Genomic DNA, 13,187 nt, shown 5'->3' with positions numbered 1-13,187 from the left:
CAAACCTACAGAAGAAAATAGTGTGCTCCAAGTTGCTTTTGTTGTGTTATGGCAAATGGTAAAAATCTCAGATAGCTGTAGGGAACAAGGCTGCAACAGAAGGTAAAAATTTGTTTGTATCACTGAATAAAAAGTGAGATGAACAGGCTTTCCAGTCAGGCTTGCTACTTCCAATTCAAATTCATTCAAGACCTCACGGTCTTCACAGTTCCCCTGGTCCCTGGCTGCACTGGTTTCAGTGCATGCCACTGTGCCTTTCTGACAGCTGAGATGCAAAGCTGAGAGAGAACTGGCTGTCCCAGTGGACAGTAGGGTGATCGTGAGCCAGCAGTATGTCTTCATGGCCAAGAAGGCCAGTGGAATCCTGGGGTGCATTAAAAAGAGTGTGCCCAGTAGGTCAAGGGAGGTGATCCTCACCCTCTGCTCTGCCCTGGTGAGGCCACATTTAGGATAGTGTGTGCAGTTCTGGGCTCCTCAGTTCAAGAAAGAGAACTTTTGAAGAAAGACCAATGGAGGGCCACAGAGATGATGAGAGGCCTAGAGCATCTCTTGTATGAGGAAAGGCTGAGAGACCTGGGGCTGCTCAGCCTGCAGAAGAGCAGGCTGAAGGGGTATCACCCATACCTATAAATACCTTTATATATAAGGCAGGGAGGGTGTCAAGTGGGCGGGGCTGTGTTTTTTTCAGTGGTCCCTTGCAGCTGGATCCATTCCCATGGATCATGGAACCATGGTTACAGGAGATTTTAAAGAAAATGGGAGGAACTGAAGGACGCGTTTTCCCTCAAAATTCTGCCACAGTTGATATCTCTATGATCAAGACCTTTCAAACGGTAAGTGGAGAAAGTGTAGGGAAAGGGTGCGATACGCCGAGCGGAGGGGAGAACAAACGGCAGCCCAGCTTTGCAGGGGCATGGCGCGCCGCTCAGCCCCTGAGGGGTCGTCGCTTCCAGGGACAGCAGCGACCGCATGCGGTGCGCGGAGGCGGATTGCCCCGCGAGGGGCGGGGAAGGGAAATAAGGAGTGAGGCGCGGTCGCCCCGACGGTGCCGCCTCCCCTCAGTCCTGCTCTGGTGGCGGCGGGACGCGGTGAGCCCGGGGCTTTGCCTCCGCCAGTCCCCAGGGCTGCCCCGTCCGGGAGGGCGGCGCCGAGCTCGGCCTTCGCCTCGCCGCCCGACGGCGCCGCCCGGGTCGGGCGCGGTCGGAGTTCGCCCTCGGGCAGGCGATGGGGCGCGGCCCCGCCTGAGCACCTGCCGGCAGCCGCCATGGAGAGCCACGCGGGCGGCGCGGCGGCGGAGCCCGCGGACCCGGAGTCGCCGACCCCCAGCCCGGCCGAGGGCGGAGGGGAGACGGCGGAAGGTGGCGCGGCGGCCCCGCGGTCCCGCTGCCTGCGGGCCGTGTACGTGCTGAACGACCCGCCCAAGGCGGGGGCCGGGGCGCGCAGCCCCGAAGCCGGGGCGAGGCAGTGCCTGCTGCGGGCGTGCGAGGCGGAGGGCGCGCAGCTCGGCACGGTCAACTTCGGGGAGCTGGACTTCGGGGAGACGGCGGTGCTGGACGCCTTCTACGACGCGGGTGAGCCGGCGGGGCGGGGGCTGCGACTCACCTACTGCCCCACCTAGCCTTGAGACGGCGGAACTCTTGCTGGTGTTAACTTGCTGGGAAGCCTCGTCCGGCTCGCGGTCTGTCTGGGAGCTCAGAGCTGGAGGCAGCCCCGCAGCTGGTCCTCTAGCTGCCTCTTGCTCCCACTTGTTGCTCTGCATAGCAGGGCAGCCAGTGACAGGGTGGTCGTCCCTCTGTACCCCGCTCTGGGGAGCGCTGTGTTCAGTTTTGTCCCGTCGCTACAAGAAGGCGCTGGAGGGTGTCCAGAGAAGGGTGAAAAGGCTGTGAGGGGCCTGGAGCACAAGGCTTATGGGGAGCAGCTGAGGGAACTGGGATTGTGCAGTCTGGAGGAGGTTCTGGGGAGACCTTATAGCTCTCTGCAGCTGCCTGAAGGGAGGTTGTGGTGAGGTGGGGATCAGCCTCTTTTCCCGTGTAACTAGCAATAGGACAGGAAGGAATGGCCTAGGGTTGTGCCAGGGGAGGTTCAGGTTGGATATGAGGAAGCATTTCTTCTCAGAGAAAGTGATGAGGCAGCAGCCCAGGCTGCCCAGGGAGGTGGTGGAGTCACCATCCCTGGAGGTGTTCAAGAACCGTGTGGATGTGGCACTGAGGGATGTGGTCAGTGGGCATGGTGTGATGGGTTGGTGTTTGGACTACGTGATCTTAGTGTTTTCTTCCAACCTTAATGATTGTGTGATTCTAGTGGAGTGTAGAAGAACACCCTAAAGAAATCAACCTGTTGATGTTGCTTGCTGTCCACACTCCAGCTGGTTATGAGTCTCCGGTTCAAAAGAATCTCTCTTCTCCAGCCAAACCACTTGGATGGTTGGGCAGCATGAGAAAGAGTCATGATACTTCTGAGCAAGCAGAGAGAGGAAGCCCCTTTAGTCAATTCATGTTATTTAAAGTAATTAAAGTTAGCACACGCACACACAACTTCCAGACTTGTTTTTCTCATATTTTTATGGGCAGACTTCAGGGAACTGGGGGATACAATGACTCTGAACATGAGAGTACCCTGAAGTCCACGTTTATGCTCATCTTGCACAAGATTATGCTTTGCTTTGCTTCTGGGAAATGTTGAAGAAGACTTTTTAAGACTTTGGTCTCATATTAAGTGTTCCTGTGATGATGAGTCAATTTCGTCCTTCAGTAAGTCATTATCATATTGAGGAACATGCCATCTTTTTGGTTGTTTACTAACTTCTCAGTTGAGATTCTGTTACATCTCTCCTAGCAGGATTGGAAAGTGTTCTCTATGCTAACAGATGCACTGTGTGTGTGTCTTAGGACACAACCACAAGCAGCAGCTTCTGTATATCTCCCCTGTATTTCTTTGTGTTATCCTCCTGAAGGGAAGCATGATGATGTACTGCTGTCCTCATCAATGCCAAATTATTTCTGTTTCTAACAGTCCAGTTAATGTATAGGAACATACTTGCTCTGCACTGTACTGAGAGCTTATTTTTGAGACAGTTGTTAGTTTTCTTAAGTTTCTGCATTATAAAATAGGTGTCTCTTGTCTGGGATTGTGCCTAACTTTGCAAACATCTTTGGCATTCAAATCCCTTTGTGTGTGATTTATATAGCTTTGTAATACTGAACTGCCTTACCACTGGATACTACTGTGATATTGTTATCTCCACACTTAGTCAGTGAATGTTTTATATCACTTTAAACATCTATTAAAAACTAATTCAACAGTCCCAAACCAATAATTATTCCAAAGGAGACTGTTCAAAATAGGCTTCAAACCTTTTCAGTAGTAATGTCTTAAGATCAGCCAGGGGAACGACTCTGTAATTGGTGCCCTAATTTAGCAAACTTATAGGTCGAAGCAACCTGTCATATTGTTACCTGTATTAAGAGAAACCCCTAGCATGAGTAATGTTATCAGCCAGCCCTGCAAGCTTTCAAAAAGAAAAGGGGTTTGTTTGTCCCTATGTACTTTTTGGAATGCCATGCAGAATGTTACTGCAATGTTAGCATTTACTCATTACTGAGAATCCCAAATTAACTGCCATTAGCTACAATGTAACCCTGAAAACATGAGCACCCTTAAATGAAAATAAAGACATTTTTGAATATGTATCGGCTATCATCCAAAAATGCTGAAGCTGATAATTGTTCATTTAATCATAACATTCTCATTCAGCTAACTCACAGTTTCTTCAGTCTTGAGAAGTCAGTCAATTTCAATTTATATGTGTTTGTAAATGATTTATTGTTGTCATATTCTTGTAGAATGTGTGTCAGATTGGGGCTGGTAGCATCTATTCAGTTCTTAATGAAGACAGTCATTAATGTTGCATGGTTAACTTTATGTTCAGAAATTATTGTATGTTCTTTTAAAAAAAATAATAAGTCTAGAGAAGTGTTATACCATTGTGAGATACCTCACAGATGTTTCCTGTGCTGATGGGATCTAGTCCAATGCATATTTACTTTCTGTATGTCATGGCCAGAACTTGAAGAAACAGTTCCTATTGCCCTGTTATGGAAGTAGTGCTCCTCTAATAGTTGCTTGCTTGCCTGTAGCCATCTTTTGCTTTGCTGTATGGAATCCTGACCAGCACGTATCTACTACCACTTGATGACTGAGCAGTGAGGTCTTCACGTTCTGCATGGTGTCAGTGGGACCTTTGATTGAAGTGCTATCTGCTGCCTGGCTTTTCCCACTCTGCTTGAAGTTGTGGCCATTTACTTAAGTCAGAAATTATCCTCCCAAGGCAAGTTGATGTATTTTATTTAGTATGAATCTATGATACCGTGATTCTTGGAGTCGACGCCTTTTTGTGGACGAAGCCAGGAATCTTTAAGGATGGAGTGCAAAGAGAAAGAACAACAGGAAGCTCTTTTTCCAGTCTGCAGGCAGAATTTCTGGTAGATGATTTATCAGCAGACCACTGAGAAAAGTGCCCAAAAATACTTATATGATGTAATGAGAGTATGGTGTCCATTTCTCCTTGGGTGTACTGCTTTCCGACTTCCCACTGTTTGAAATCTTATCATGAATAGAAGTGTGATTTATGCCTTAGGTGTGTTGTTGCAGACCAGCAGGTAATGTGGACTGACTCTCATCTTCAGAAGTCACTGGACTTTCTATGGTGCTTTGACAGAAGGGAACTTGGAAGTTCTACAGCTCCTGTGAGAACAAACTGAGAATAAGTGGTGAAAGTAGGGCTTGTTAACAAGATGAGCTGCCTTTGCTCAGACTGTTCTAGAAACAAGCAGTCAACAAAGTAATGTATGTGATCCAGAAGTGAATGGTGGTGTCTACCTAACAGAGAAGCAGTCAGGAGGAGGCTTGGAATATTTCTTGTTTGGCCCGTGTTTTGAAATGATGGCAGTCACTGAAGTCAGCAGTGTGAATGTTGGCTGAAAGGAAGAGGGACCAGGCAGAGACTGGAGTACTGAGGAATAAAGCTAAAATTTGCCTGAGAAAAAGGTTACTCTTCTTGCAGTCCCGGAAACAGTACATCAGGTTGTTTATCAGTATAATGGAATATTTTGAAGTCTGTTTCAGTTGTTTTGCTGCATATGAACTTATCTTAGCAGCATCCTGTGTGGTAAGGTAGCCCCAGAAGCATTGTTAGATATCCTGATACCTGTCCTGCGGCCCTCTCTTCACTCAGAGTCAGTGTTAGACTAGAGTGGGCTTCCAGACAGCCTGAAAAGGTTCAATATAGTTGAACCACTTTTAACACAACCCCAGTTTCTTGTCCCTGAAACTATTTTTCTTCATGCCATGAAAGGGAAAGGCAACCTGTGTGTTCTGGGTCCTGATTTTCAGACTCTGGCAATGACTGAAGCCGCATTGTTTCCCATGCCCAGCTGCTGCCCTGAAGCCCTCTTCCCTCTGAAAGCTGGCATCCTCACTGCAGAATTGGCAGGAGTGCATCAACAGCTTCAGCCGGAGGCGAGGATGTCAGGATAAAGTAAACATTTATCTTTAAGCTAATACACAGCGTGGTAACTTACGGTGTCGCTGAGCTGGAGGCATACGTTTGACTTGCTGACTGCTGCAGGAATTGTGATCTCTGACAGGAAGGTGAGGATGACACTGAGGGCAATAACCTTAAATAAACGTCAGCAAACCTTGCTGCCACAATTTATCTTTGCTCTTGGGTGTGACAGTGAGTGGTGGGAAGGGGTTTGAACTTGGCTGCCTGATGCTTGCCTCAACAGACAGGTGTTGCTGTTTTACTGAGGAATACTTAGAATTTCTGTTTCCATTTCTTCTCCAACTGGCTGAGGGTGTATTTTCTTTTTAAATCTGAGGAGATGTATGCACAATGTGATACGGAAATGTGAAGAGAAGCGGTAAAACTGTCTTCAGAGCAGGAAGGTGGTAGCTGAAAGGCTGAGGCTGACTGGGTTGGATGTTGTGCTGCTTTAATATAACAGCAGAGCCGTCAGGACCTGATCTTTTATCCCTGTGTGATACTGCTCATGCAGAGCAACTCCAGGAGGCTCCAGCCAAGCATCTCATTGTGCCATCGAAGTCAAATACTATGCTAACGAGACTGTTACACAGTAGCATTTACAGCCCTTTTATATCCAAGGATGTGGAGTAAATTTGAGATGACAGTAGCAAGCTTGATGCAGTCCATCAAGTGTGTACGTTACTGCATTCTGTTACATCCTATGTGCTGTGATGCACTCCTTACATTCAAGATGTGTACTTTGCTTTAGTGATATTGGGTCCAGTTTCCAGTATGAAGTCATCTTACAGGAATGGTTACTTGCATTCAAAGATTTGCATGCTTCACTCAATGTTGTTTTCACTGTCAGCAGTGAAACAGCTTTGTATCAACCTTATTGCTCTTTGGGTAGCTTGAAAGACTTAAGTTCAGCTTGCCTATATCTTAGGAAATAGCTCACTAGATGTCAGCTGGACATTAGAAACATGCAAGCAAGTAACCATAAGTGGGTTATGTTGAGTTTATTCCTGTTCCTGTGGTGTAAACATCTATAGGGTGGATGTCAGGTGTATGGGGGCCAGGCTCTGTTTAGTGGTGCTCAGGGGCAGCAAGGAGCAGTGAGCACAAACTGGAACATAGAAAGTTGTGTGAACATGAGGCAGAACTGTGAGGGCAACAGAGCCCTGGAGCAGGCTCCCCAGAGGGGCAGTGGAGTCTCCTTCTCTGAAGGTATTCAGAACATGTCCAGATGTTTTCCTGGGTAACTGGCTGTGGGCAGCCTGCTTTAGCAGTGGGTTGGGCTTGATGATCTCCAGAGATTGGTTCCAACTTCAGCCATACTGTGTGTTTTGCTGTCATGTCCTACTCTTATTACCTGCTTTTATTTTATTTGTAACTATACCTCACTTCGATTTTATCACAGAATTACACGTGGTTGTTAAGCAAATCACAGGTGTTCATGTATCCCCAGTTAAAAAGTAATTGATGTTCCTGTTTTGCAGGTGTAGAAGTTTTAGGTAAGGCTCTTCTAGTTAGGAACTGGTGCAGAACTGGGGCAAGAACTCCAAATTCTGAGGTTCCTTCTACACTCTGCTCCATCGGTGGCCCCAAGTTCTAATGCACTGGTTGTCTATACTGGCTGCAGACCCACATCCATCTGACCCATGGGGCTTGCTGCTGCACTGGCCCAGACAGAGGAGCAGCTCCAGCAGTGCTTGCTTGGTCTAGCTGCTGCCTCCTTTCATGCTCCACTAATGTTATGTGGCTGGAATTATGCAGTTGAAGGTATGGGTATATGGTAGGCTCTTTTCCTTGTACTTCAGTGTGGATGTGAGGTGCTTTAGCCTCATGCTACCTTTGAACTGCAGTGTGTGTGCTTGAGACTGAGCCAAGAGGGAGCACAGCTGTTGTTTTATCCTGCTCCTGGGCACAGGCTTGCTGTAAACAACATAACTCCAGTCTCTGCTGAGGTCAGTGTGGTTCAGCTGGCAGCTGCTAATGGGCCAAGCATGTACAATTCAACCTAACCTGTTGTCTTTCTCTCCATGGTGCTGCAACTACTTTCACGTGTTCCAGGGAGGCTGGGGTGGCTATGGAGGCATGCCAGGAGCAAAAGCTGCATTACTGTGGTCTGTGAGGAGGCAGCATGAATTCTGGCACTTTAAATTATCAGATCATTGTGGCGTAATAAATTATCAGATCATTGTGGCGTAATAAACTATGCTGTATTTAGAATAGGGAAATTTTGTATGGATGCATTGTGTTAATGAACAGGCTGTGTTCATGCTTAATGTTCCCCATTTACATGCTGGAAGTAATAACTCACACTGTATTTATAGGATAGTTAAAGTAGATAACATTGGTAATTTGCTTTGGAAATGAGGCCTTCTACTGAAATCCTAGGGTTTTTTTTATCACTACTCAGTACCTGGAAATGTATTTTTCTCATTTTTTAATGACATTACACATTTTTGAAATTACAGTATGCAGTGGTGGATAAGGATTCTTACAGTAATGCATGCAGCATTTAGGCAGGCACATAATGCTTGTGCTGTTTACAGGCAAGGTAAAAATAGCAGATTGGATTCACATCTGCCCAGCATCCAGAATACTGAATCAAGAACTCTGTACGTGAGTGGAAGCTTTTTGGCTCACAGAAAATGCTGTGGTTTTCTGTGAACTTTATTTGCATTTCCACTTTAACAATGCTGCTTGTTTTCAGTTAACTATTTATCCACACATATTGTGCCTCTGTGTGGGCCCTAAATGGAAATCTGAGACTCTATAAAGAGGACATTTGTGATCTACTTATGAGATCGATACCTTGGTTTGCTATGGGTAAGTACAGATTTCTAATGATGGAGATGTTTCGTGATCTCTGTTTTTAAATCAATGATTAGGAAGAAAATAAGGAATTTAGAGCAGGTAAGTCTAATATGTTAAATTTTTCATTCTTAAAAAAAGAAGGATCTTAAATAGCTTCATACAGATCTATAAACTTTGGGGTACTGAAGTGTTTCTGTCTATTTCCATTGTAGAGCCTCGTATTGTGATTAGTCTTAACTCAAACGTTTCTTTGGGCAGAAGATGAAATGCACCGTGATTTTGTTTTCTCAGATGTTTTTGATCTGTATTGTTGGCCAGTATGTGCCATGCTCAGGATGTGCAGATTGGACAGCTTTTTGCTGCTTCCCAGCCAAGGTGTTCAGTTTTAAATGATGAGCATCTGAAGTCATTTAGGTTGGATAAGCGTTCAAAGGTTTGGAGCTTATCTGAACCTCCTCAGCCTAGGAATTTATTGCTGTTGAGAAGAAAGGGACAGCCTCTCTTGTTGAATTTCATACTCTCCTTAATTTCACTTAGGCCAGGCTATCCCATTAACATATTTTTTTATTTTTATTTTTTTGAAGTTACACTTCAGTCCCTTTCATCGCCTCTCATGACCCGATTGCCTCTCGTGACTCAGTGTAGGAAGTGCTGAGGCATAAGAGAAGTTACATAAAGTTCAACTTTTTTAAAACTTTCCCTCATACTACAGATGAGGTTCAAATTAGGTTCAGGACTGGGTGCTTTTTTCTGTACACTCTCTCAGCTGGCAAGCTCAGCTCTGGTAAACACTGCAGTGAAAACAATCTCATGTGACACTTGGCGCACAGCTAGTGCTAGTGTGCAATGTCTGTTTTTAATTTACTTCACAGTTTCTCTCTGTTAAACAAGGCAGCAAAATGGCAGATTCTGCGGAGATATGGTGGGCTCCTTGACTTGCTAGGGAAAATTGAGGATAACACTATTTCACACCTTGAGCACTGTGTGCTTTTGGGCACCACAGTATAAAAAGGACAGGAAACTGCTGGAGAGTATCCAAAGGAGGGCTACAGAGATGGTGAAGGGCTTGGAGGGGAAGATGGGTGAGGAGCTGTGAAGGCCCCTGTGTTTGCTGAGCGCAGAGCAGAGGAGCTGAGGGGAGGCCTGCTGGCGGCTGCAGCTCTCCCAGGGAGCGGAGGGGCAGCGCTGAGCTCTGCTCTGTGTGACAGCGACAGGGCCCGAGGGAACGGCATGGAGCTGTGTCAGGGGAGGGGCGGCTGGGGGTTAGGGACAGTGCTGCACCACAGGGCGGTGGGCATGGCACAGGATGCACAGGGCAGGGGGCACGGCCCCGAGTGCCGGAGTTCAAGGAGCGTCTGCACAGCGCTCTCAGACGTAGGGTTGGATTTGGGGTGGTGCTGTGTGGATCCTTGTGGATCCCTTCCAATTTGCGATATTTTCTGGGTCTATGAAGAGTATTTCCAGTATGAGACATCTGCTCCTTATGGCTGCCTAGCACCAATATCAAAGCTTTTAATACTAAGAGCATATAAGCCAGGAAAAACTGAGACATCTTTCTTTCTGTGGTAATCTGTGGGTAAATCTTTTTGTAGTGTTCTAGATTTGTCGATTTGAAACCCTTCATCAATCACTGCTAGTGACTTTGGGAAAAGTGATAAATAAGTGACTCCTGGAAATTTAATTTGCTTAATGTCTATGAATAAAAAAAGGGAAGCAGATACATGTTCCTTAAATATGCTTTGACAATTTTTGAATGCTGCTCTATTAGCATACCTTTGGATATCGAGGTTGAATGAGCATGTGGAAAGTGTAAATAGCTGTTTCAATTTTGGATCCATCCATATTGATTGCTTTGTAGATGATCAGCTGCTTTGCAGGTGGATGACTAAATCAATGTCTTTGTTTAGTAACTTGTGCATGGTAGAAGAGAGAATGGTTTAGGTAAAATACAGGGAATTCTCTCTGAAGGCAGTGGGTTTGGAACAAGCAACTTCAAAATGAGGGCTCTGTTTTTCAAAGTCAGCTTCTTATTTTCAGTGGAGCATTTTGAGATTTGTTTTCCTGAAAATCAAAATAGTATGATGGCCCGGTCCATCTCTGAGACCTGACTTTGTCTAGGCTGTCATCATCCAGAAGCTGTGGGTACACCAGAGAAGCAGGAATGGGATTTGGTTATGCAGGGAAGCATTCAGCTGATCAAGCCATGATACTGCCTTGTCTCTTCTTGCAATCCATCAGACTCCATTGTAGTTTGGCTGCTAATCTTCTGCAGCCGCTGAGGTAGGAGCAAACTGCATTGTTCGCCATGTATCCCACAGCTGAATGTCTGCTATGGTTGTATTGTGTTTGAAGACTGTACAGTTAAATGTTGGCTATTTTGCTTCTTAGGGAGTATGGGGTCTCTATTTCCACTTGGAGTAGGTGACGAGTCCTGCTACAGATAAAGGTTTTGTCTAGCCTTCATTTTGTTAAGAGATTGAGAGGGATGAAGGAAGAAATAAGGGTGAATGCTGGAAGGAACAAAAAATTGAAACTTTAGTCACTGTTGCAGTGAATGTTTGTTGAAAATTTTGAAGCACACACCATACTGTCTGTTCTTCCCTGATATTTTTGACATTATCTAAGCCTGATTCTTGATATATGTGAGTTGCTTTAAAAAGAAATTTGTAGACTATTACTATTCTTCAGCATATTTTAACATTAACCAGATATCGAGCATTTGGTACTGTAAGTTGGGTTTCTTAATGAAAGACTTTTGAAATTTTCTTGAAACTTGCTGGGATTAATATTCTGTTCCTTTTTACATTGCATGTGGTCAAATGAGCAAATTGGTTCGGTTTACCCTTAAATAAATCAGTTGGATGCAGGGTTATACGGCTGAAATAACAGTAAGTACTTTGTTTTGGCCCTCAACAAATACAATTGTACAGCAATGAATGACTGTTCTTCAAGAGGTGTTTGTGCATGTTCTATCTCAGCCTAGACTCTGTTCAGCTATTTACTGTGACTTTCATGAAATTAAGAGGGCTTGAAGCTTTTCTTGGAGGCTAGCAGGAAGCTCATAGCTGAATACCATTCCCAGGACTGGTTAATGTCAGTGACAGAGCTTCTACCTGCTGCTGTGCTGGCACTGAGGCACAATGTATCAGTTTGTATTTAAGAGAAGTATCTAAGCTCCAAGGAAAGGAGGGAATGGGAAGGGAGAAAAGTGGACACCATGGGTCATGTGAAAGAGTTACAGACAAGCATGAGCATTCACCTGCCTGGGCTGTGAAACTGCATAAGAGCTAAGATCCAAATGATGAAGTCTCCCCCTCAATTTGCAACCCAGGAGCATGAAGGAAATTGTGTAAATAGTAATCTCTTGTGCATGGCATAACTTATACTGGCATTGTGAAGACCTTGTCAGAACTCGCTTCATTTGACTGTGGTTAGTGTCTAAAGATCTGTGGTGTCCTAAAAGTCTTTCTTTCCCTGCACTGAAAATGAAGGGAGTGAAGATGATCTCGTGTGAGACCGAACACGTGTTGTGACTGACCAAATCACTGCTGAATCTTAGTTTTGGAATGGGTAGCATTAGTTGAGACTAGCAAGAGTATTTCCAGGCAGCCTGACTATTCTTGCTCTCTGTTTTGGTGCATGGAAGCACTAAGCCTTCTTAATATGGCAGGGGAGGATATTTAATACTGCTAAAAAGAATAAGTTCCCCAACACAGTCTCCTAAATGGCTGGATTGTTTTTAATTAAATCTTTTGTAAGGAAAAAAGAGAAAAGCACGTGAACACACAACCAAGTCTCAGGCAAAGACTGGTGAAGTTGGGAAAAAAAAAAAGACTGAGAACAAAGCTTTGTTGTGGAAAACACTGAGCAATTTCTAAGCTTAGGCATCCACTGTTTACAGTAAATTACATATTTTCTAACTTTTGCAATTCAGTACTACAAGAGAGGATCATTGAGGATTAGTTCTTTCTTTTCATGCAGTTAACATTTTAGGAAAAGAAGAAAAACAACGAAATTTTCTGACCCCTTCTGAGTGACAGGTTATTTTCAGGTGTTTTGCTATTCTGATGTTTTGTAATTAAGCAATGTTTTCTAATTCATGCTTGTGCAGAGCATTTAAGATGTATTCTAAATTTGGATTTACTATGTATTTTATTAACTACATTAATTTTCTTTGTGCAGCAGTTCTTGAAGTTGCACAGTTCTATTCTGTTCTGGAAGAGCCTGAGAAACACTCAAGATCAGTTAAATATAAGCACAGTTGTTCTTTGGGCACAATTTTTGCTTTTCTGGATCAGTAGAACTCCTTTCTTGTTTTAGAGTAGTGCTTTGCCTTCTTTGAAATGTACAGTTTTACTGTGAATTTGGTTATATTTAGGAAACATCTAATAATGTTTCATAGAACTTTTACTTTGCATTTCTGAGGACTTTGGAAGACCCTTTCCTTCCATTTAACAGCAAATGAAATCCTTAATATGCAATTGAGAGGGAGAATTGCAAGATTTAGGTCATGTATCTAATAAATAAGGAAGCCTGGGAACATAAAGTAAATGAGCACTTAGGTTTTAGATCAATCCCTAGAACTGGCAGTATCGCTTGCCTGCTGTAATTTGTTTTGCTGCTTTTAACTGAATTGTAGTTTCTTGTGTGATTTAATTTTTGGAACAGATGGGTTCTTTTGATAATAAGGAGTATGTATAAATGATAAATGTCACGAATACTTTTTCATGAATAATAAAAATGAGTAGTTTTAAATAGTAGTTTTTCACGAGTTGCAGTAAACACCACTGAAATGCTATAAATATGTTCTATTTTTAATGTGTGTCCTCTGTACTGGAGG

General features: G+C 44.4%; 1 protein-coding gene across 1 annotated transcript in view; it reads left to right on the top strand.

Moving 5' to 3' along the window:
• The first annotated feature begins 1,264 nt into the window (after nucleotides 1-1,264).
• MAP3K15 (mitogen-activated protein kinase kinase kinase 15) overlaps nucleotides 1,265-13,187 on the top strand; it is a 68,531-nt gene continuing 56,608 nt past the window's right edge. The window contains exon 1 of the mRNA XM_065741423.1: nucleotides 1,265-1,571. Within this exon, the coding sequence (XP_065597495.1) occupies nucleotides 1,265-1,571 (307 nt within the window). The remainder of the gene's footprint in view (nucleotides 1,572-13,187) is intronic.

Source organism: Cyrtonyx montezumae, unplaced genomic scaffold, assembly GCF_038088225.1.
Source record: "Cyrtonyx montezumae isolate F1298 unplaced genomic scaffold, pur_monq_1.0 scaffold_3, whole genome shotgun sequence".
Taxonomy (NCBI): domain Eukaryota; kingdom Metazoa; phylum Chordata; class Aves; order Galliformes; family Odontophoridae; genus Cyrtonyx; species Cyrtonyx montezumae.
The sequence above is the reverse complement of the archived record's forward strand: the minus strand, read 5'-3'. Positions and strand labels throughout refer to the sequence as shown.